Here is a 25,929-nt window from a genome sequence, read left to right on the forward strand (position 1 = left end):
TAATTGAGTGTCTTTTAAATTTCCATACTTCTCTGAAATGCTTCTGTTCTCCCCTCAGCTCTACTCCTGGCACTTAAACTACCCTCTCCTCCTGAGCACCTCTCAACCTCTTCAGCTTCCAGAATCAACATCAAGAGGCCTCAAGAAGCAGCTGAGCAGTTAAAACAATTAGCCCTTTCCAGTCAATTGTGCCAAATACCCAAACGCGCTCATTAATGTCCTTTCATCATCACAAGTCCTGGGCCCATATGAATGGTTGTTCAGTGCCCGGCCTCGGTGCAGGCCCTCTCCCCCGTTATTCAGGTCCTGTACGCATGCTTTCTTGAATGGAAACAAAAATATTTCAACTATTTATTATTAAGAAAACAATCTGTCCATTTTGAACTGTAGAGATTATGTGTTTTTGGATTCTGGCCAAATACTGACAGCTCCGGAAGACAGCTGTGCTGAGCTGACTTCAAGCGAGTGACTGGTGGGACCATCGCGTCAAACCCTGCAGCACTGGGTCTCAGTGATGCCAAAATGTGGTGGCCACCACACACAGTCATGTGGTCACAGTGTTATGACCTTGGGAAATCCAAGAGTACAAACTGCAGCGCTGCCGAAGAGCTTTTAGTTGTTCCTTTATTAAGCGAATAAGGTTAACAGGTAAGGTAATAAGGTAATAGTAAGGTAACAGGTACGGCTAACCCAAATCACCACAAAATCACATGGATATTTACAATATTGGGTTGTAGAACTAGGTCAAATCTGGGAACCAAAATAGATCATTATATAATCTCCAAACACACTGATGTTCAAAGAAATGTCTCTAAAAATAGTAAGTAGAAGTTATGGATGGGTTTAGCACTTTAAAAATATCTTTAGAACCTGAGCCTATTATAGAAACTTACTAGGTACAGTTGGGGTAGTCGGCTTAGATTCAAAAGTTTGCCAGGTTAAAGGATTCCCTGAAATAACAAAAAAAAGTAAATTAATAACAAAAATCACACGCTATGGGTTATATTTTGCTAGCGCATATCCTAATATTTCCCCCCAAAAAAACCAATGAATTTTACCAACATATAGCGACTTACCAAAAAAAGATGTTTAACATACATCTTTTAAAGCTAACTTTTTTCTAAAATTATTTTTCAAATGTGTATGCTGTCTAAGGAATTACACAGTTATTCCTCACTACCTGAACTCTTACTATTCCAAGAGAAGTTATAGGGAACCACCACCCTTCCCAAACCTTTATCTCAAAACGAGGGAAACAAGTGTGTAGGTCAATGTACAGGCATACCTCATCTTATTGCACTTTATTGTATTTCGAAGATGCTGCATTTTTAACCAATTGAAGGTTTGTGGCAACTCTGCGTTGGCAGGTGATGGTTAGCATTTTTAGCAATACAGTATTTTTTAATTAATGTATTTGTATTTTTTTAGACATAATGCTATTGTATGCTTAATAGACTACAGTATAGTATAAACATAACTTTTATTATGCACTGGGAAACCAAAAAAATTTGTGTGACTCACTTAATTGTGATTATTGGCTTAATTGCAGTGGTCTGGAACTGAACCTGCAATATTTCCGAGATATGCCTGTATCTCCCATAGCCGCCAGAGACAGGGAGGAAACCCAGCTCATAACACCCATTATCAATCCCCAGTTGGCATCCCTCAAGGAAACAAAGATGCCTTAATAACCTGAGATGTACAGGAACCAAGACTGGGATCACTCGGAAGAAAACCAGGCAAAAGGCAAGCTTTACGCTGTATTGGGAGACCCTGCACTTCTGGCTCCCAGCCCCGCTTCTAGACTAGCTCTTGAACGATACGGAGATGGATGGCTATCACTGCTACCATCAGTAGGTTGTATATGCCCCCACTATACTTAGAACAAACCCTTAACCCCAGCCTACCACAATGCAGAATCATGCAGCAAGCCTCTACTGCACTTTAGGATAATTAAGAGTTTAATATTAATAACGATAGCCAACACTCATGAGTGTTTAACAGGTGCTCTTTACACATGTTCTCCCATTTCATCCTTGTAACAAGCCTATGATGTAATTACTACTAATATTCCAGCTTTAGAGCTGAGGAAACCGGGGCAGAGGCTCACAAAGCTACATAGTGCCAGAGATGGGAGTTGAACCCAGTCTGCCCCCAGACTCTGTACTTTTAATCATAAGGCGTCTTATTGCACATCCATCCAGAGGTACAGTTACTAAGCATGTATCATGTGCATGACGATATTCTGATAAAAAGGACACGAGAGCATTCTATGACAATTTAGGTATTTAAAAGTCTTCAATTCTCTGGGTTGTGGTTAGCACCACTTAGCACATCTTAGCACTCATGAACCATCGCGGCCCAACATTCTTCTGAAGTCCAGCACACGGTTAGGGAGGCCCGCCTTGCCTCCAGCGCTGGGATCCTGGTCCACTTACCTCTGGGTTCACTGACACTGTTTAATGGTTTACTGGTAAACTCTTTAATCTGCAAAGAAGAATAGTCTTTCAGTGATCCATGTTTGAACTAGACAGGGACATACTGGATAATGGACAGATACTGTACTCAGTAAATGAACCTTTTCACTAAATCCTCCAAAGACACAGGACATGTGGACTTTAATGACATGGAGACAAATGTTTTATAAAAGCAGCATTTGGATTCAGCTGCTTCTTTTGGTAAGGAATTACCAAAAGAAATTTTAGCTACCTTCACATTTATTCTGAATTCTAACTGAATAAATCTGATTGCTCTACGGTATTTTAAAATACCTTTAAAAATGATTTTATTTACTTATACGAACAACCACAGGGAAAAAAATATTCTATCTTCTTTATCTTATCCATCTTACAAGTGCTCCAAAATAAAAACACATGTTCTTAGATAAACTGCACTGTTTACATAAAAATGGTGCCAATATATACTCCAAAATACCTGTTGTCTCTGAGTGATGATCAGCTCCTTCTGCTCCTGGAGCCTCTGCCCTAGCTCTTCTATCCTTTTCTTGTAGAATACATTACTTGCATTTAGATCATCTATCATTGAGGTTCGAAGTTTCTCTATATGTGACAGGAGCTGGAAAAACCAATGAAGAAAGGCATTCATCTGCAAACTGCATGTAAATTTCTTCTTTTGGCAGTTTGTATATACATGCCGTACCTTCTTGCTGGCCTATGTTATCTACACACTGAATAACTCTCTGATCACCGTGTATGAAGGCCCTGGCCATACAAGGGGCTTCATCTCTGTTCCCAGGGAGCTCATGGCCCAAGAAAGCCAACACTGATGATGTGAACAGTGGAGGGAACCTGAGCCGTTACATGAAATCACACAGGGACGAGCAAGGATAAGGACCAAGCCTTCTCCCTCAGAGCAGCTCCAACCCCACGCAGTACTGTTCTCACACATCCACATGCATCATCCCAGCTGGAAAGTGCACTCCCTGGGCCGGAGAGCCCACCTGAATTATTTTATACGCCTAGCAACTAGCATGGTCTCTGGCTCTTAGCAGGTTCTCAATAAATATTTACTGAGAAATGGGAGGTGGAGGGTGTTGGGGGTAGAGGAAAAGAGGAAGGGAGGGAGGGAGAGGGGGAAGGGGAAGGAAGGGAGGGAGGGAGGAGGAAACAGAAGGAAGAGAAGCAGAGAACAGATCCAAAGATGCACAGATTCATCTTTTGAGACTTAACCTCAGGGAAGATCAAATACTGGACAAGAATTCAAGAAGAATTTGTTTTCAATAATTTAAGGAAACATTCTTAAAACAACTTCGGAAGTTGCTTAAACAGAAGAGAAAATACCCTTGGTAAATGGCATAAAGCACATTCCAAGCCTACGGCCTAGAAACAGAGACAGGGATGTGCAGGTCAAATAAAGGGGGGTAACTGTGTCTGAGAGGAGCACAGAGAGTGCCTGGAGCAGCATTTCCTAATAGGCGAGGTTTTTTTTAACAGACACTCAACACGTGTAGAGCCTGCGTTAGGCATTTCATCTTGTTGAATCCACACCACAGCCTCATGGATCCAAGTTTTGACCTCGTTGTTCAAACGGGGAAACTCAAGTCTAGAGAGGTAAGCAGCTGACCCAAACACAGACAACTTGAGTGGGAAGAGCCCAGACTTGAACTTTCCTGTCTTCAAAGTCAACGTTTTCAAACTTAGTCTATGTCATGAAACGTATTCATGAATTGTACTTGCAGGCTTCCCTGGTGGTGCAGTGGTTGAGAATCCACCTGCCAATGCAGGGGACACGGGCTGGACCCCTGGTCCGGGAAGATCCCACATGCCGTGGAGCAACTAAGCCCGTGTGCCAAAACTACTGAGCTTGTGCTCTAGAGCCAGCGAGCCACAACTACTGAAGCCCGTGCACCTAGACCCCGTGCTCCGCAACAAGAGAAGCCACCGCAGTGAGAAGCCCAGGCACCACATTGAAGGGTAGCCCCCACTCAGTGCAACTAGAGAAAGCCCGCGCGCAGTAACCAAGACCCAACACAGCCAAAAATAAATAAATTTTTTAAAAAAAGGGCTTCCCTGGTGGCGCAGTGGTTGAGAGTCTGCCTGCTGATGCAGGGGACACGGGTTCGTGCCCCGGTCCGGGAAGATCCCACATGCCGCGGAGCGGCTGGGCCCGTGAGCCATGGCCGCTGAGCCTGCACGTCCGGAGCCCGTGCTCCGCAACGGGAGAGGCCACAGCAGTGAGAGGCCCACGTACCACAAATAAAAAAAAGAGAGAGAAAGAAAGAAATCAAAAAGTAACAAAAATGTACCTATCAGAATGGCCAAAATCCAGAGCTTGCCAATATCAAATGTTGACAAGGGATGTGGAGCAGCAAGAACTCTCATCCATTGCTGGTGGGAATGCAGAGCGCTACAGCCGTGTGGAAGGCAGTCTGGCAGTTTCTTACAAAACTAAACATACTTTTACCAAATGATCCAGCAACTGTACTCCTTGGCATTTACCCAAAGGAGCCAAAAACCTATGTCCACACGAAAACCGCACACGGATGTCTATAGCAGCTTTATTCATAATTGCCAAAACCTGGAAGCAACCAAGGTGTCCTTCAGCAGGTGAAGAGATAAATAAGCTGTGGTCCATACAAACAATGGAACGTTATTCTACATTATAAAGAAATGACCTACCGAACCATGAAAAGACTTGGAGGAAGCTTAAATGCATACTGTTAAGTGAAAGAAGCCAATCTGAGAAGGCTGCATACTGTATGATTCCAACTATATGACATTCTGAAAAAGGCAAAATTATGGAGACAGTAAAAAGAATCAGGGGTTGAGGGGAGGGAGGGAGGGAGGGAGGGACGAACAGGCAGAGCACAGAGGAATTTTAGGTCAGTGTCCTGTATGAGACCATAATGATGGCTGCATGTCACTATACATTTGTCAAAATCCATAGAATGTACAACTCAAGAGGGAACCCTAATGTAAACTGTGGACTTTGGGGGATAATGACATGTCAGTGTAGGTTCATCAGTTGTAACCAATGTACCACTCTGGTGTAAGATGTTGATAATGGAGAAGGCTGTGCATACGGGGTGGGCAGGGGGTATTTGGGAACGCTGTGTATTTTCTCCTCAACGTTGCTGTGAACGTAAAATTACTCTAAAAATAATCCATTTACATTGTACAGAAAAACAATAAAATAACAACAAAAAGTTAATGCTCTCAATCCATACACTGCAGGGTCTTCCCTCTGAAGCGCTCTGTGCTCACATGAGGCCGGACAAACAATAGGTTGAACCAAGTTAAAAGGGTTTCCTGAGTAAGGACTAAAAAGAACCCTACATATCCCAGTAGATGCTAAGAATCTGCCCCCAGGAGGACACTGTCAGGAATCTTTCCCACATTTTTACAGACTACTGGAAGAGTACCCCCAAAAGCAGTTTGGGAAATCTGGAGTTGGAAAACAGAAGGAAAAGCCAATAAAAACGTACAGGGCTCTGGGTGGAGGCTGAGAATCAGCAATATGGGGACCAGGGCCCAAGCAGAAAGGGTACATAAGAAAAACTAAGGGATGGCATCATTTTGATACTGGAATTGAGAATTGACCAGAAAATGTGATAGTCTAAGAAAGAGATAGCCAGAAACTATTTCAAAAGGCCTGTGGCCCTGGAGCCCCTTTCTTGTGACCTTCTACCATTTCAAGTTTTGCACTTTTTCTCTACCAGCCACATTACTCCATCCTCCTCTCCTTCCACTGCGTGACCATTCTACAACCTCCCAAGCTCTAAGAGTCTTCTGTTGGGTGGAAAAGGGCATGCCATCATTTATCTGTGGTTCCCTTTGAACTCCTACCAATGTTATTTAAAAACAAAACCAAAAAAAGACTGCCAAGAATCTAGGTAAAGCAATAAAAAGTTGGCAAACGCAACTTCCCTTAAACAGAGAAATACAATATGTGCATTGTAGGAACAGGAGGCACCAATCATGTGGAATAATTAATAGTTTGGTCTCAGGCACAGATTACTAAACCTTATTGAACCTGCCTCTCTGTTAGGGTTTAAGAGAAATGAAGGAAGAAGCAAGCAGCTTCTGAACAAGCAAAACCAACAGACAAGGGAGCAGCGTAGCCTGGCGGTGGCACAAAAACTCCACGCTCCCAGCACGTGGGGTGAGGCGCCTCACTCACAAGCAGGTCAGGCCTCTCCTTCCTCCAAACCACTGGCAGTCGGTCTTCCTCTCTATCACCACCCACAGTGGCCAAGTGTAAACCTCTACAACTTATACTGTACACTGTATTCCAGCCAGAAGGTGACTTACATTCCCACAAGAGGCTTAAAGGAACGAGGACTAAAATCACCCCCTATTAATAAGGAAGCCTGAATTCTGTCCCTAAACCCCAATGCTCTAAAAACACCCTGAAGAATAAAAATAGAACTTCAAACTGTAAGAGCCGTGGTTCAAACCATGGATCCAAAGCACAATCGTCAGGGGTTTGCTGGTGTTCTTACTGTTGTTTCCAAACTCTGCATGTCCCAGACTTACCTACTGAATCAGGCCTTCAGTGGGGAGAGCTGGACACCTGTATTTTGGAAGAGCCTCGGGTCTTTCTGAAGGATGCCCCTGGTTAGGAACTACTGCCTTAGAGCACCTCGAAGGAAAGATTCAACGTTCTTACAGAAAAGCAACTCCTCTAAGTTGTCACTGGCCATTCCCCTCCTCACCTGGCTAAGTGCCTAAAGCATGAAAGGTGAGTAAGGCAGCGAGGCAGACAAGCAGGCCCTGAGGTTAAGAGGACCTGCTTCAAATATCACGTCACACCGACACACAGCTCTTTCCACCCTGTTCTTCTGAACTGTACAGTCAGCATCTCCCCATCCACACACAAAAAGGCTGTGTGACCCCCTTGTTGGCCACCTATCGACCTTCTGCATTAATTCAGCAAATATTTAATAAGCACCAACCACATTTTAGACACGTTATCGGATGCTGAGAATACAACGGAGGAGTAAACAGAGCCCTTCCCTCACAGGGCTAGTGATCTGGTTGAAGAGACAGACAATAAACAAGTAAACAAACTATTTAAAACAGTGTTGAGAGCTACACTTGTGAAGCGCTGAGGATAATAACGGGGGGCGGGGACCACCTCCCTGGATGGAGTGGTCTCGGGGTGACGTCAGGTCTCTTGAAGGAGGAGAATGAAGGCAGGAGAGATGCTCTCCTACTAGCCTTGAAGACGTCACAGCCAGCCTGTGAATGGCGGAGCCAGGGGTCTCACACCCACGGCTAACCCTAAGGAACTGCACATCACCAATCACCTGAACGGGCTTGGGAGGGGCCCCGGAGCCCCAGATGAGACCACAGCGCAGCTGACACCTTGAATGCAGCTTGTGAGATCCCGAGCAGACAACCCAGCCAAGCCGTGCCTGGACTCCTATCCCATGGAAACTGTGAGATAATAAATCTGTGGTAATTTGCTACACAGCAGAGAAAACCAAATCAGAGGGGAAGGAGACAGCCACATAAAGAACAAGTGGAAACAGTATGGAGGTTCCTTAAAAAACTAAAAATAGAATTACCATATGATCCAGCAATCCCACCACTGGGCATATACCCTGAGAAAACCATACTTCAAAAAGATACATGCACCCCAATGTTCATTGCAGCACTATTTACAATAGCCAGGTCATGGAAGCAACCTAAATGCCCATCAACAGATGAAAGGATAAAGAAGATATGGTACATATATACAATGGAATATTACTCAGCCATAAACAGGAACGAAACTGGGTCATTTGTAGAGATGTGGATGGACCTAGAGACTGTCATACAGATTGAAGTAAGTCAGAAAGAGAAAAAGAAATATCATATATTAATGCATATATGTGGCGTCTAGAAAAAATGGTACAGATGAACTGGTTTGCAGGGCAGAAATTGAGACACAGATGTAGAGAATAAACGTATGGACACCAAGCGGGGAAAGGGGCGGGGGGGTGGTGGGGGTGGTGGTGTGATGAATTGGGCGATTGGGATTGACATGTACACACTGATGTGTATAAAATTGATGACTAATAAGAACCTGCTGTATAAAAAAAAAATTCAATTCAATTCAAAAAAAATTAAATTCAAAAAAAAAAAAGTGGAAGGACCTCCCAGCAGTGAAAACCATGTGTAAAAGGAGAAAAAGGCCACACGTTCTACAAATTACCAGAAGGCCACCGTAGCTAAAAAGAGTCGGTTCAGAGAGAGGTTCAGGATGAGGCCACAGTGGTGGCCGACAGCCAGATTATTTCGGCTGCTCTGCAGAGAGCAGATTACACGAGCAAAAGGTTGGAATTGGGAAGCCAGTTACTGGGCCCTCTTGGAAATGGTGGGAGCTCAGCGGAGGATGGAAGCAACAGAAATGTCCAGAAGAACATGGATATGAGATACTCGGCAGGACCTGCCAATAGCCTGGAACTGGGGGCTGAGGGAGTGCATCTGAGTGGACTAGGGTGCCATCAGCCAAAAGCAAGACACCTCTGGGAACAAATCCAAGAACTTCACTTTAGACATGTTACATGTAAGAAGCAGTGGAGATGTCCAGTACAGAGCTGGCTACTTCGTCTGGAGCTCAGAAGGGTGGCTTAGACTAGAGAAAGAAACATGGGCGTTATATCTACACACATCCCAGACACTACTCCCCTTTAACAAGCTCTCTGTCTAATTCCTGGAGCACCAGAACTATGAGAAATACATTTCTGTTGTTTATAAGCCACCCAGTCTAGGTTGTTTGCCCAAAAGGGGATACAAAGTGGGCTACAAAACACATACAGTTTAAAGTGAAAAAATCAACAGATGTTTTCCTGTCTTAAAATCTCAAATAAATCTACTTTCCATTTTTTACACTATTGTAAAAGCTTTTTTTTTTTTTTTTTTTTTGGGACGCGGGCCTCTCACTGTTGTAGCCTCTCCCGTTGCGGAGCACAGGCTCCGGACACGCAGGCTCAGCGGCCATGGCTCACGGGCCCAGCCCTCGCGGCATGTGGGATCTTCCCGAACCGGGGCACGAACCTGTGTCCCCTGCATCGGCAGGCGGACTCTCAACCACTGCGCCACCAGGGAAGCCCTGTAAAAAGCATTTTAACACTTAAATTTCTGATGTACTCAGCGGAAAAGGAATAGGTGTTACAATTCATTTTTGTTTTCATTAAAATGACTTTAATGTGAACAATCCTTCTTTTTATAGGCAGACCTCAGAGATACTGTGTGTTCAGTTCCAGATCACAGCAGTAAAGCGAATCACGTGAATTTTTTGGTTTCCTAGTGCATACAAAAGTTATGTTTACACTACACTGTGGTCTATTAAGTGTGCAATAGCGTTATGTCTTAAAATAAACAATGTGTATGTCTTAATTTAAAATACTTTATTGCAGGCTTCCCTGGTGGCTCAGTAGTTAAGAATCCACCTGCCAATGCAGGGGACACGGGTTTGAGCCCTGGTCCGGGAAGATCCCACATGTCACGGAGCAACTAAGCCCACGCACCACAACTACTGAGCCTACACGCTAGAGCCCGCGAGCCACAACTACTGAGCCCGTGTGCCACAACTACTGAAGCCCATGTGCCTAGAGCCGGTGCTCAACAAGAGAAGCCACCGCAATGAGAAGCCTGCACATCGCAACAAAGAGTAGCCCCCGCTCACCGCAACCAGAGAAAAGCCCACGCGCAGCAACGAAGATCCAACACAGCCAAAAATAAAATAAATAAAAAATTTAAAAAAAAACTTTATTGCTAAAAAACGCATCATCTGACAATGCAGGGTTGCCACAAACCTTCAATTTGTAAAAAACGCAATTATCTGCAAAGTGCAATAAAACAAGGTACGCCTGTATTCAAAACTTATTTAGACTGCCACTCTGTATTGTTTACAAATTAGAAACATGTATTCAACAATGGAGAAATGATTAAATAACTGATGATACAGCCATAAGATCATCATGGAGCCATTAAAAAAATCATGCTTATGAATAATATTTTAAAACATAGGAAACTGTTTATGATATATTAAATGAAAAATGTATAAAGTTATAGATATAAAGCAAAATTCAAAATCTGTGAGACATATTATATGCATGGGTTGCTATACTTATAGAAACGCAACATTTACAGCATAGGAAAAAGACTGAAAGAAATTATAACAAAGCAGTAACACTGGTTATCTATGGTATTGGAATGATGAGTAATTTTAATTTCTGTTATATATTTCTCCACAAATGTCTTAAGTGGATAAATATTTCCTTTATTATAGGGAAAAGCAAATATTCTTTTCAGAAAGACCCACTTTTTATAGGTCGTTGGTTTCTTAATCTTACCCGGCTCTTCTCTTTCTTGTGTTCTTGATGAAGAGCCTGAACTCGAGCTGTCCACTTGCTTTCCTACAAAATTAGTAAAACAAGAGTAATTTAGTGTAACTGTAACAATGACATCTACTCAAAACGGAAGCTTCCTTTTTAGTGAGTACCTATGAAACCCAACCATCTATTTGGTAAAATTTTAGCAGGCATTTAAAAAAGTAAATAAATACAGTCAAAAATGTTTAAACACACTTGCACTTGGTTTTAATCTTATACTCTGAGGCAAGGTTCAGCAAACATTTTCTGTTAAGGGGCTAACAGAAAATGTATTAGACTCTGGGGGCCAGATGACTCAGTCACTACTACTAGAAGTAGGAGAAAAGCCGTAAGTAATATGTAAATGAACAGTCAGAAACGGTCCATAATAGTATGGCTGTGTTCCAATAAAACTTAATTAAAAAAAACAGGTGCTAGCTTGTTAACCTCAGAAGCTAAAAGGAAACATCAAGGTTTCTGGGTCCATAGGTTCTGAACTGATAGAGCTCACAGGAAGGAGACAAAAGAAATTTAGGTGGGACCTGAGGATTTCATAACTGGGTCCTTCAACTAGTGAGACAGCAGCCTGCTGGGAGCAAATGCCAACAGTTCAGTTCAGGACCCAATTCCTGGTCCCCTACCGCATACCAGGCACCTCGCTGGGCAGCTGCTGACAGGCTGGGAGAGAACTAAGAGACAGGCCCTGCTTGCCCTGCCCGGAAGAACAGTGGACATACAATGGAGGATTCCCACATAATGTGCACGTGATCAGGTCCAGCTTGGAGGACTGTGGCAGTGCAATAACCCAGAACTCCTGGAGGACTCTCCAGAAGAGATGCCATCCCAGCTGAATAAGTGTCAGGGCCTGAAAACTGGAAGGTGCATAAAAAAGAAAGCTGAAAAAGCAAAATCAGATTGCCTCGTCCCGGGAACCAGGAGCTCTTTGGGGCTACTGGGGCGTCAAGGTAAAGGCAAGAAATGGTGGGAGATGGCAGGACCAGATGCCCAGGGACTCTGAATGCTGGTTAAGGGTCCTAGACTTTGTTCTGTGAAAGATGGGGAGCCATTGAAGGATTTTAGACAGGATGGTGACATGATCACCCTGGCTATAACACGAAAGGTAGATTGAGGGGAGAGAGGCAAGACAAGAAGCAGTGGCAGTAGTCCATGTTCAAAAACACATTTACCTTTTAAAATGACATAATATTGCTTTCTGAAAAAATCCTGAATTCATAAGCTTTAATCTCTATGTTTCCTGGCTAAGAAAAAAAACAGTTCCCCTAAATCAGTGTGACCAAAACAGCCAGGACGAAGGCTGTACTGATTACTGAGGTTCACTTCCAAATGACTGTAATTTATTTGATAAGTGTAAAAGACCACCAGTTTGCCAAGGCGGCCATATATTTAAGCTCTAAAATGTCAGGGCTTCAATATGCCTTTCTATGCCTTTTGAAAGTAGGTCTACATCTGAATGAAACATGAAAAATAACTACTAAGGTAATATGAACCAATTCAAATAGATATTAGTCAAGGAAAAACTAAACAACTTTGCCAACTGTTCTGTATCCACATCTATTAGTCAATCAGTAAGTATCGAATGAACACCTATTCTGAATTACACATGTGTTAGGAGATAAGGAAAAAAGAATTAGTCACCTTCATTGTCACTGAAAGAGGCACTTTTTTGTAGATGGTGCTTACTGTAAATTACCTCACCGAGAAAGATCAGGCCTCTACTGAAGTAGTCACCCACTTTTACATACCTGACTGTCAAGAAGTTGCATCACATTCTGGAAATCCTGGGGATGCTGAGGACGTTCTTCTTTAAGCTCATGTGCATCTTTTAATGTGCCTATGTTACACTTGATCTGCATATTGGACTTCTGGATTTCTGACAATTGCTATAAAATAAAATTCAGAATCACTGGTACAGATGTTCACACTTTTATACGACTGACAGAGAGAACAAAATTGGGGAGCACCTGACTATCCTCCCGGACGTTCACCGTGCTTCTCCTGCTTCTCATTCCCAGTGGTTTTCCCGTTTCATTACCTCCAACAAAAGAACGTGCACTGGGAGAGAAAGGGAAAGGAAAACCTAAACTTTCTAATCTTAGATAATCGATCTTTAAAACTTTAATGGGCAGTCAACAGTGCCAGAAACAGAGGAACTGGGTGCAGCTGATTCTCAGGATGATTTAGTGAGGAGGCCAGCATCTTCCAGGGACCACTAGGGACATAAGGTTTTAATGTTACCCTTTGCTTGTAGGTTATTCCCAAAGTTACTGGCAGTAAATACCCTCAGAAGGTAATATGTTAACTTCAAAAACAAAAGGATGGGGGAGCACTGTCCCCTACTGCTTAAGTCTGGGCTGCACAAGGTGACTTCCTTCCAAAAAGCACAGTATGGAATGGGGGGCAGTGGGGTGGGGAGAAACCTGACAAATACTACCTCAGCCAGGTGATCAAGGTCAACACCAACACTCATAAACCATGTAGACGGTATGTACCCTTGAAATGACGTGATGAAAATGGTACTTTATCTCTGAGGACTTCTTCCCCAAAACCCATAAACCCTGTCTAACCATGAGAAGAATATCAGGTAAATTCCAACAGAGGGGCATCCTACAATATACCTGAAAAGTACACCTTAAAACTGTCAAGGTCATCAAAAACAAGCCTGACTTCCCTGGTGGCGCAGTGGTTGAGAGTCTGCCTGCCAATGCAGGGGACACGGGTTCGAGCCCTCGTCTGGGAAGATCCCACATGCCGTGGAGCGACTGGGCCCGTGAGCCACAATTACTGAGCCTGCGCGTCTGGAGCCTGTGCTCCCCAACAGGAGAGGCCGCGATAGTGAGAGGTCTGTGCACCGCGATGAAGGGTGGCCCCCGCTTGCCACAACTAGAGAAAGCCCTCACACAGAAACGAAGACCCAACACAGCCATAAATAAATAAATTAAATTTAAAAAAAAAAAAAAAAAAAAAACAAGCCTGAGCCTAGAGAAACAAGACAACTAAATGTACTTAGGTATCCTGGATAGGACCCTGGAGCAGAAAAAGGATGTTAGGTAAAAGCAAAAGAAATCTGAATGAAGTATGGACTTTAGTTAATACTAATGTACCAGTATTGGCTCATTAATTGTAACAAATGTATGATACTAATTTAAGACGTTAGTAATGTGGAAAACTGTGTACAGGGTTAGGAGAGGGGTATTTATATGGAACTTTCTGTACTATTTGCTCAGTAAACCTAAAACTATTCCAAAAAATAAAGTCTATTATTAATAATAATTTTTAAAACGCTCTATAGCCAAAGTGGGCAAACAACCCAAATGTCCATCAAATAATGGATCAATAAAATATGGTGTATCCATACAATGAAATATCATTTGGCAATTAAAAAAATATATTGATACATACTACAATGTGGATGAATCTTGAAAACATTACACTAAGTGAAAAGAAGCCACTCACAAAAGATCACATTTTATATGATTTAATTTATATGAAATGTCCAGAACAGGCAGATGCATAGAGACAGAAAGTAGATCTGTGGTTGCCAGGGGTGGGAGGGAGTGCCAATGGGTACAAGGCTTCTTCTTTGGGTGATGAAATGTTCTAAAATGACTGTGATGATGGTTGCATAACTCTGTGAACATAGTAAAAACCACTGAACTGTACAGTTTAAGTGGGTGAATTGTATGATATGTAAACATCTCAAAAAAGCTGTTTGAAGAAAATATGTGGGGCTTCTCTAGTGGTACAGTGGTTAAGAATCTGCCTGCCAATGCAGGGGACACGGGTTCGAGCCCTGGTCCGGGAAGATCCCCCATGCCGCAGAGTAACTAAGCCTGTGCGCCACAACTACTGAGCCTGCGCTCTAGAGCCTGCGAGCCACAACTACTGAAGCCCACGCGCCTAGAGCCCGTGCTCTGCAACAAGAGAAGCCACCGCAATGAGAAGCCTGTGCACCACAACGAAGAGTACCCCCCGCCTGCCGCAACTAGAAATAAATAAATAAATGTATTTAAAAAAAAAAAAATCTATATGAATGGTAAAAAAGTCCTAGGTAGGGAAAAGTCCAATTCCACAATGATCCTGGGGGCAGGGATAACCATGGAGGGAATCTCAGGCGAAAGAGCCATACTGGCAGCTTCATCACAAGGAAAAAAAAGTGTGGCCTTGATGGAGAAGACATAAAAAGCCAGTCTTAAATTGGTTACTATCAGAATCCACTACTGTGGGTAATACGACATCCCACTTGGAGAAGATGCCAAGGGTCTGAGTTCGGGAGAAGCCCCTGGAGTAGGGGTGGTAAAAGAATTACTACTGCCGACAGGTTCTGATGCTTAGAACCAAGCGAGGTGATAGGGGATAGTTGAACCAACAGGGAGTTGACTGAAGAAAGCCCTATAGAAAAGACACAACGAGCCGTCCCAAGTTAATTTCCCCTCAACTTTCTATGTGCAAATTACAACTTATGAAAAAGTTGAAAGAAGAGTATGAACACCCATTTCCCCTTCACCAGTAGTTAACCTCGTGCCACATTTGCTTTGTAAAGATATGACAGCGGCTGGCAAACTTTTTCTGTAAAGAGCCAGATAGTATTTGACTTTGGGAGACACGTAAGATTTTGGTCATAACCTCTCAACTCCATGGCTCCAGCACAAAAGCTCCATAGACAAAGTGTGGAGGAAAGAGTATGGCTGTGTTCCAAAAAACCTTCACTTGTGGACACTGAAAGGTAAACTCCATATAATTTTCACGTGTCGTGAAATATTTCTTCTTTTGACTTTTTTCAACCACTTAAAAGTGTAAAAATCTCTCTTAGCTTGAGAGCCATACAAAATCAGGTGGTTTGTCAGGTCTGGGTCACAGGTCATAGCTTGCCCATCCCTGTGAGAGGGTTCAGGCCGTTTTAGAGAAGGATCTTAGCAGTATTCCAAAACTATCCCTCTATTTTAGTTTATAAACATGTTGGCCCCTAGAGGGAGCTCCAGACTCTTCCCTTGCCTCCTTTGCTTCACTGTGACCACGGCTGCTCCTCCAGGGAAGCGGAGGTTGCATTTAGCGACATCCAGCTCACTCAAACCTGCTAGGCCTGGGGTGAGGAAGGGGCCTGGCAAAGGCTCTCCCTCTGACTTTCTGGGTCAGCTTCCTTCTCCCACATTGGCAATCTCTGTCAGTCTTTCTGGAAAGTTCCTTTGGAAAGCTCTAAAACTCAGGGAGGGAGTTACTGTTTTGGGCTATCTAAACCTAACCAGCTAAGAAAGAGGGACCTTCTTCTCTGATCCATCTAAAATGTACCAAGTGTTCTGCACTGGGGTTTGGGGTCAAAGCTCCCACTCTCAAGGAAACGACTCTTCTGACTTGCTGTCTCTTCCTTATGCCTTGAGCTCCCAAGACTCTCAGGGAGGAGCGGTGTCTGGGCTACGGCACAACAAAGGAACTTCTGGATCCGCGGGCCACATTGCCACTCTAATGCCACCTCTCAAGGCCACGACTCTAACATTGCTATGAAGACTCCGAGGTTTAATACTTACATATTCTCAACGTTTTTTGTGGGTCTTTTCAGGTGGAGCCACGTGGCTTGTGGGATCTTAGCTCCCCAACCAGTGATCAAACCTGTGTCTCCAGCACTGGAAGCTCAGAGTCCTAAGCACTGGACCACCAGGGAACTCCCAATACTTACGTATTCTAATGCTGAATTCTTAGAAGTTAGTTCTTTAAACTCCTTCATAAACATTTCCTTGACTTTTTCCATTTCATCAGCTAGTTTCTCCTTTTCTTCTTCTTTCCATCTATCAAATAACTTCAGAAATTCTTCCTCTTTTGTTTTCTGCATTTCATATTCCTGAAATTGATTTAATACATGGCTTTCAAAGCTCTGGTATGAAGCAAGTATGCAGAAATGTAAATAAATGGACATAGTTTCACCTCAAATGGGTCAGCTAGACTTGCAAATTTCAGTTAGGCTTCTTCTGTTTGTTTTGGTTGCAAAAACACTGCACATAACGGCAGGTCTGTGCACAATGATTTCTCTAAACCAAAGGCAGCACACAGCATCCTTTTGTCCTTATATTCCTTAAAGCACAGACACAGAGGCCCAAAGTCTCAAAAGTTCTATGATCCGTGAACTTGTAGAGTAGGCATGCAATCATATGTAAAATGTAAACATACTTTAAAAGTCTATTGAGAAGAACTTTTCTTGATACCATACCAATTTGGGTAGCGTGGCCCCATCTCACCCTTAATAAACACAAATACATTTTTATATAAGCTAAATTCAAGGTCTGGTCCGATCAGCCTTTGATTTCTGGATGACCTGCTGCTGTGTTGTTTTTTTTTTCTCCTAACTGGCGACCTGACCTACACTACAAATAAACTCCACCTAACAAACATACAGAACACTGCACCCAACAACAGCAGAATATACATTCTTGTTAAATGCACGTGGAAGATTCACCAGGATAGACTATATGTTAGGCCTTAAAATGATGTTCAATTTTAAAAGGTTGATATCATGCAAAGTATCTCCTCCAACCACAACAGAATGAGGCCAGAAATCACTAACAAAAGGAAAACTGGAAAATTCACAAATGTGTGAAAATGAAACAATATACTCTTAAACAGTCAATGGGTCAAAGAAAACCTCACTAGGGAAATTCAAAAATACTTTAGGATGAATGAAAATTAAAGCACAACGTACCAAAAAAGGGAAGCAGACAAATCAGTGCTCAGAGGGAAATTTATAACTGTAAGCACCTACATTAAAAAAGGAAGGGGCTTCCCTGGTGGCGCAGTGGTTGAGACAGGGGACACAGGTTCGTGCCCCAGTCTGGGAAGATCCCACATGCCACAGAGCGGCTGGGCCCGTGAGCCATGGCCGCTGAGCCTGCGCTCCACAATGGGAGAGGCCACAACAGTGAGAGGCCCGCGTACCGCAAAAAAAAAAAAAAAAAAAAAAAAAAGGAAGCTCTCAAATGACAAAAAAAGGTCATTACATAATGATAAAGAGGTCAATTCATCAAGAAACTATAACAACTGTAAATATATATGCATGAAGCATTGGAGCACCTAAAATATATAAAGCAAATACCAACAGAATGAGAAAGAGAAATAAACAACAATACAATAATAGTAGGGGAACTTTAATACCCCACTCTCAACAATGGGTCATCCAGACAGAAAATCAATAAGGAAACACAGGAGTTGAACAATACTATAGACAAAATGGACCTAAAAGAGATATGCAGAACATCCTACCCAATAACAGCAGAATACACATCCATCTCAAGTACATACAGAATATTCTCCAGGATAGATCATATATTAGGTCATAAAACAAGTATTAACAAATTCAGGAAGACTGACTTTATATCAAGTATTTTTTCTGACCACAATGTTATGAAACTAGAAAACAGTAACAGAAGGAAAAATTGAAGTTCACAAATAACTGGAAATTAAACACACATTCCTGAACGACTAATGGATCAAAGGAAAAATCAAAAGGGGAATCAAAAACATCTTGAGACAAATAAAATGGAAACACATCATACCGAAACTTATGGGATGCATTAAAAGCAGCTCTAAAAGGAAAGTTTATAGCTATAAACGCCTACATGAAGAACAAAGAAAGATCTCAAATAAGCAACCTAACATTATACCTCAAAGAACCAGAAAAAAAGAACAAACTAAGTCCCAAGTTAGCAGAAGGAAGGAAATGATAAAGGTTAGAGCAGAAATAAATGAAATACAGGATACTGAAGACAACAGAAAAGATTAAAAAAACTAAGAGTTGATTTTTTGAAAAGATAAACAAAATTGACAAACCTTTAGCTAGACTAACAAAGAAAAGAAAGAGGACTCAAATGAAATTATATATGAAAGAGGAGACATTACAACTGATACTACAGAATTACAAAGGATCATGATAGCCTACTATGAACAACTGCATGCCAACCAATTGGACAATCTAGAAGAAATAAATTCCTAGAGACATACAACCTACCAAGATTGAATCATGAAGAAAGAGAAAATCTGAACAGATGAATAATGAGTAAGGAGATTGAATGAGTAATCAAAAAACTCCCAAAAAAGAAAAGCTCGGGACCAGACGGTTTCACTAGTGAATTCTACCAAACATTTACAAGGAATTAACCCCAATCCTTCCCAACATATAACTGTTTCTGAATTTAGCATACCTTAGAGAATCTGACTACATGGACGTGCTGTGCAGCCTCTAGCTGAGACCTGGTGAGCTGCAGCTGCTCCTTCAACATGTCGATCTCATTCTGGAGCTTGTCAGTCTGTGCCCTTGTCTTATACTCTGCTGCAACAGAAATACCTCGTTAAAATACCATCTCTTAGAAAATCTACCTGAAAACTTTTGGGGTACATCCTATGGATAAGACAAAGACAAAGGAAACTGCTTTTTCTTGGGATATTACTTTTTTCATGCCACATGAGCCAACTTTTACTCTCTACTATTCAACATTTATTTTCAGTCCTTCATATTATTGAGTGCTGAATTATTTTTAGCAGATTCTTTCAGCCACTAGATTGAGGTTGGATTATCCTACATAGATAGGGTGAGAGCCCATTCAGGGAGCAAAAATGGTACAAGGAATAATCCTGGGCTCTTCTGCAAGATGCCTGTCTCAGTCAGAGAAGGGAAGCAACAGCTTCCACGGCAGGTACCACAGTATTGAAATCTCTATGGTCACCATCCTTCTGGCTCCCACCGAACTCTCCTGAGAACCTCATCTGTGCTAAGATAAGCAGAGGCTGGCATTCAAAATGCAAACTTGGGCATAACCCATCCATGGGGCAAAAACGAACTACGGAAAAGTCGTTAAAGGGAGCAACAAGTGAAGGGAAGAATACTTATGTACATGTACTTACATGCAGATGTACACATGACTGAATGGATATACATGTGTCTGTGAGTGTAGACATGAAAGGTATGGAAACCAAGGTAGAAAGTCAGAATCTCAAAGATGACCTGAAGAAATAATACTCATTTCAGAGTCTGAAATACTCTCTGAAACGAGTATGAGATAGAATAAGATACTGAAACAGAAGAGAAAGAAGGTCAGTTTCACACTGAAGAATGGTAGGTTAATTAAAATACTTAATCTTCCCAATTTCTCCAATACATTGCTAAATTGTATCAGCGGTCCACAGCTTATAAGTGGAATTTAAGATTGTAATGAGAACTTCTGTGGATTACTGTGGCAATCAGCAGTATGCTTTGATCTGCTCATGGAGAAACAGACCTTGCATTCTTTGCTCCTGAGAACATTTAAATTAGTAGGAAACCTGGTTCCATGGTAAGCCTCCTATCTCCTGCTTCTTCAATTTCCCCCTCTATACACTGGTTAATTCACACTGGCACCCAAACACATCTTAGTATCTCCCACCTCAAACAAGACAAAAATTTTCCCTTGGTCTCATATTTCCCTCCAGGCACTGCCTCCTGTCCCAGCTTTCCTTCCCAGCAAATGTTACTGAAATAAATGTCTGTAATGGACATGACCACTTCCTTGCCTAATTCCCAGCTCACTCCAATCCAGCTTTCATCCCCAATAATTCACTGAATTATGTCACATGTCAAGGTCACCAACAGTCACTGTGACAATAATGGTCAATTCTAGGTCTTCCTCTTCCTCTGTGCCTCAAGATCATTTGGTTTAACTGTCTCCTTCTTGAAACACTCATGCCCCTTGGTTTCCATGACAACACACTTCCCAGCCTCCCTCCTGCCTCCACCACTGTGATTACTCACTCCCTCAGCTGCTCCTCCTGAGCTCCTAGTGTGGGGCCGACCCTAGCCATCTTCTCTTCTCTAAGTGATGTCATCCAGCCCAGTTCTGCTAACGACTCCCAGGTTTTATCTCCAGCCTGGGCCTTCACTTTGACCTCCAGACCTTCAGCATCTCCACTTGCATGGCAACTGTACGTGTGACTTAATTGTACCCACGGCCGACACAAATTCTCCATTCTCCTTCCTCCCTCAATCTGCTCCACTCCTGGTCTGTCCCTCAGGAAACGTGACAGCCATTCACCCAAATGTACAGGACAAAAGCCCAGGATCATCTTTGCTTCATCTCTTGCTCTCATGTTGAGTCACATCTCTGTGGCCTCTGCGTCCAGAATAAACCTTCTCCATCTCCACTTCTCCCACCTTCCCTGGTACCGCCCTGGTCCAGTTGCCACCTTCTCTCACCTGGGCTATCATGCATCCCAGCTGCTTCCACCTCTGCCCCTACAGTCTGTTCCCCAACTGCAGCTAGAGGGGTCATTTTAAGGTACAGATCAGATCATGTCCCCGCAACTTAAAATCCTCCAGTGGCTTCCCATTACGCTTATTAAATCACCCACATGCCCACCCAGGGCATTCAAGGCCCTATGTGACCTAGTCCCTTCCTAACCCACCACTGCCTTGTTCACCCTGCTCCACCAACCTTCTATCTGTTCCCCAAACATGCCATGCCCTGCCTTTTCCTCACACACCCTCACAGTGCGAGTTCCCCTTGCCCGGGATATACATTTCCCAAATTTCCTGCAGGCTGGGACCCCAGCACCATTCTGGTTTCTGATCAAATAGAGCCTCCTTAATGAGGAGTCACTAGGAGTCACTCTCCATCCCATTCTCCTACTTTATGTTCTTCATTGCACTTGCCACCATTTAAAAAGAAACACTGATTCATTTGTTTAAACGTGAATCCTCCATCCCTCCCATTAGGGTGTAAGAGAGCCAGACAGGGTCTGTCTTGCTTATGAAGGTATCCCCGACCCCTAAGGCAGTGCATGGCACACAGTAGGGGCTCAATACTAACTAAATGAGTGAACAAGGACTATGACGCTTTCTTTTAAAAGGATTGAGAGATGCTTTGGACCATGTCTCACTGAAAAATAAAAAGGCACCAGAAAGAAAAGAGATCTTTGAAGTAGCGCTCACGACTTACCAAGATGAGAATCTTCAGGGTGGCGGCGCTGAATATGACTTTGTAGAAAAGCTTGGTTCATAAAGGCCTTGTCACAAAAACGGCACTGAAAAGGAGAGAGCAACAAATCCAAGTGTCTGTAACAAGTGCCCTTCCACCTAGTTTGAATTAAAATTTGGGTCCCTGAAGCATTATCTCTTGGGGGATTTCCCCCAAATGTTACCACCCTGGCAAGTGATACTGAAAGCCTAACTAAAAAGACATACAAGACCAGGGTGTTCTTCCCAAACTGAACACAGGACAGCGAAAGCCATCTCTTGACATTTAAAGTAGCCCATCTTGATGGTTTTGGGAACCCCTGATGCTGCCCCTGTTAAGACTGGTGGTTCACAGCCCGCCAGCATCAACTTGTTCATGACACTCCAGTCATGCCAGCCTCTTCCTGTCCCTCAAGCAAGCCAGCTTCAGACCCTTTGCATTGGCTGGTCCCCTGCCCGAGTCTTCCCCAGACCTTCCCATGACTGGCTCCTTCTCGACATTCAAGATGTCATTTACGGAGCATCTTCCACGCTTGGGCTGAGCTGCACGTCCTCAGCAAATCTTCCTGCATGAGCCTCCTGACAGGCACTGTCCCATCACACTGTCTTGTTTTCATCATTGTACATCTCACCAGTTAATATTTTCAGGTTTATTTACTTCACTTGCTTATTGTCTCCTGCCTAATCCCTCTAGGTTCTAGCATGTCAGCTTCCTGAGAGCATGAACTCTTTTCTCTCTTATTCATAGCTTTATCCCCGGAGACCAGCATTAAAAAATCATTGAGCACATGCTTAGAAATATTTGGCCTCCTAAAATGAAGTTACTGGGAAAAAAAAAATCAATCCTACCAATATCTCTATTCTCTACTTTAACACAATTTTTAAGCAAAAAATTCAATTTGTTTCATCTATATCCTCCCCCCGGATTACTCTGAAGTAAGTCCTGGATACTGTATATTTCATTTGTCAGTATTTCAGAATCTATCTCCAAAAGGACTTTGTTTTAACACAATCATATTATTATTATCCCACCTTTTAAAATGCGAAAATTCATTTCTTAATTATCAACAAATATCCAACCATTTGTTTATTTTTTCCCCAATATTTCACACATTGTCTTAGAAAACATTTTTGCAGTTTGTTGTGAATCAGGATACAAGTAAGGTCATATCCTGCAACTGGTTGTTTTGTCTCTTAATTCTGTTTTTGTCTATAGGCTGAGCCTCCAAGCTCCTTTTCCTTATAATTCTTTTGCTGAAGAAATTGAACATTTGTCCTGCAGAGTTACTCTCAGTCTGGATTTTGCTGTTTCATTTCTATTGTGCTATTTACATGTTCTCCTATTCAGCTTTTGCCTTACTCTTTTTTATTTTGTTTTGTTTTGTTTTTGCGTTACGCGGGCCTCTCACTGTTGTGGCCTCTCCCGCTGCGGAGCACAGGCTCCGGACGCACAGGCTTACGGGCCCAGCCGCTCTGCGGCATGTGGGATCTTCCCGGACCAGGGCACAAACCCGTGTCCCCTGCATCGGCAGGCGGACTCTCAACCACTGCGCCACCAGGGAAGCCCTTTGCCTTACTCTTAATCAGTATAATTGCATCAGAAAACTTTAGGTTCTAATTTCCCAGAAAATTAACATTATGGCATATTTCTCAGCATTACATTTCAGAGGATCTTTACAGCATCTTTTAGGACTTCTCTGCTCTTGAGGACTGTTCTGGTTTCCTCACAACAGTTTAGGGACTGCCCACACTGGCTAGGGTGTAAGTGTGGCTCTTGGGCTACACACAGCACTGGAGAAAGGAAAGGAAGAGGAAACATGGAAGTGTAACTTTTAATTTCTCAAAATAGAAAATACGTATTTTAACTATTGCAATAATACAGAAGACTCACGAGCTCAGGGTAAGAAGGGGCTCATACTCCAAAAAGAAAAGACTGACATTTTGACTACATCAACATGAGAAATTTCTATGACAAAAATACCAAAACAAAGTTAACAGACTTCTGGTTTCTGGATCTGCATGTAAGGAGCTTGAAAATCGCCACTCCATCCTAACAACAAGGAAAAAGCTGAACAGACTGAAAAATCCACAACTCTTCTTGGATCTGTAAGAGAGGGGAGGATACAGGGCAAACCACTGCCCCTGAGTGTGCTTTCCAACACTGCACTTTAAGTCCTTGCTAATGTAATAAGGCAAGAAAAAAATTAAAAGATATACAGACTGGGAAGGAAGACACAGAACTGTCTTCGTTTGCAGATGACATGATCGTCTGTGTAAAAAATCCAAAAGGATTGCCAAAAAATTCCTGGAACTAATAACCAAGTATAGCAAAGTTGCAGGATACGAGGTTAATATACAAAAGTCAACTGCTTTCCTATATACCAGTAATGAACAAGTGGAATCTGAAATTAAAAATGTAATAACATTTACATTAGCACCCCCCAAAATGAAATACTTAGGTCTGTTGATAATGGGGCAAGCTATGCATGTGTAGGGGCAGGAGATATATGGAAACTTTTTGTACCTTCCCCTCAATGAAACTAAAATTGCTCTAAAAGAAAAAACTTAAGTTCACACAAAAACCCGCAAGTGAATGTTTATAGCAGCATTATTCATAAGAGCCAGATACGGGTTCCAGGCAAGATATCCTACAAAAGTAAAAGTTTAACAGACTCTGATTCATGTACACCATGGAATACTAGTCAGTTTTTTAAAAGTGAACGGATTAGTGAAACCTAAAACAACTGGTCTATCAGGCCCCAAAGCCAAAACTATCTGATCTACCATCACTGGGATTAAAACATACTTTATAATAGATCTTACAGTAATTAGAAACTTAGTAAAAGTCAGATCATTCTTTACAATGAAAAACAGCAGGAGGGTCAGGAATCCTACTTATTGCACAAAGATTCTGCCTTAGAAATAATAAAGTTCCCTTTCAGGGTAAGAAGGTGGGAAGGAATTCTACATCATGTAGAATCAAATTTCTCCATTAATAAGATAATGATAAAACTTTTAAAAATGCTATAAAAACTTTATCCTATAACCCTTTGCATTTTCTTAAAAAAATACTTTTAAATATATGATAAATATGTTTGATATACAGATGAATGATATAAACTGCTATTTCAAAGGAGTCCCTTAAAGCATCTTTAGGACAGAAAGTGACATAATGAATTAAGAAAAATTAGGTACTATGAACTATTCATAGAAAGGAATCTGATACTCTTTCCATGACAACCCCAGGGATATAATATGTCAAATTATGTCCAGTGTACTTGGTTTCAGAATGTTGACTACATGTAGGTTGCATGCTATATAAAACATGCAGATGTCTTAATACCACTACTATCCAAAATCATTAAAAATTAAAAAATACTTAGTGTAATGGAATTAACACAAGAACTCAGGATTCCTTTACCTAAATGAGTAGGATGGAGGTTTTTGATTCCTCCAGACGTTTTTTAAGACCTCTCAAAGACAATGACGGAGAACAGGAGATAAAGATTTTCACTATGCCCACTAAGAGCTAGGCCCGGGCTTCCCTGGTGGCGCAGTGGTTGAGAGTCCGCCTGCCGATGCAGGGGACACAGGTTCGTGCCCTGGTCCGGGAAGATCCCACATGCCGCGGGGCGGCTGGTCCTGTGAGCCATGGCTGCTGAGCCTGCGCAACGGGAGAGGCCACAACAGTGAGAGGCCCGCGTACCGCAAAAAAAAAAAAAAAAGAGCTAGGCCCTGTTACATCACTATCTCTTAAATTTTCCATGGCAACCACTTTATCCATGAAGAAATCAAAGCTCAAGAAAGTTAAGTTGCAGCCTTATTGTTTACAGTTTGACCCATGTCCCTCTGACAGCAAAATGCATGCTTTTTCTACTCCCCAACACTCATCTCCAACTCAAAGGGGCTCAATAATTGAAACAAGGGACAGAAATTCACTGACAGATTCCAAAATCTATCTGTGTTGCTGAAGTGTGGGGAGGAATCTGAGTCTTCCAGCTGTGAAAATGAAAGGTCTTCTTAGAGTCTAAGTCCTATTATAATCCACTGGAATTTTTTAATTTTTAAAGTTTTAAAAATAATTTGATAGCCAGATCACTGGTACACACTGGCCTTTACA

At 42.3% G+C, this 25,929-nt stretch overlaps 1 protein-coding gene across 10 annotated transcripts in view; it reads right to left on the reverse strand.

Annotated features, from left to right (window-relative positions):
* The window catches only part of DZIP1 (DAZ interacting zinc finger protein 1), a 54,311-nt gene that overhangs the window by 22,801 nt on the left and 5,581 nt on the right, over nt 1–25,929 (reverse strand). For 8 of the 10 annotated variants that reach the window (XM_024755293.1, XM_024755290.1, XM_024755291.1 and 5 more), the window contains 8 exons: nt 21,793–21,877; nt 19,027–19,154; nt 16,515–16,676; nt 12,586–12,723; nt 10,805–10,867; nt 2,935–3,075; nt 2,439–2,487; nt 894–950 (listed from right to left, as the gene is read on the reverse strand). In XM_024755293.1, coding sequence (XP_024611061.1) covers nt 894–950; nt 2,439–2,487; nt 2,935–3,075; nt 10,805–10,867; nt 12,586–12,723; nt 16,515–16,676; nt 19,027–19,154; nt 21,793–21,877 — 823 coding nt within the window. The remainder of the gene's footprint in view (nt 1–893; nt 951–2,438; nt 2,488–2,934; nt 3,076–10,804; nt 10,868–12,585; nt 12,724–16,514; nt 16,677–19,026; nt 19,155–21,792; nt 21,878–25,929) is intronic. The other 2 variants (XM_024755294.1, XM_024755292.1) reach the window with 1 other exon arrangement.

Source organism: Neophocaena asiaeorientalis, unplaced genomic scaffold (assembly GCF_003031525.2).
Source record: "Neophocaena asiaeorientalis asiaeorientalis breed wild unplaced genomic scaffold, Neophocaena_asiaeorientalis_V1.1 scaffold141, whole genome shotgun sequence".
NCBI classification, from domain to species: domain Eukaryota; kingdom Metazoa; phylum Chordata; class Mammalia; order Artiodactyla; family Phocoenidae; genus Neophocaena; species Neophocaena asiaeorientalis.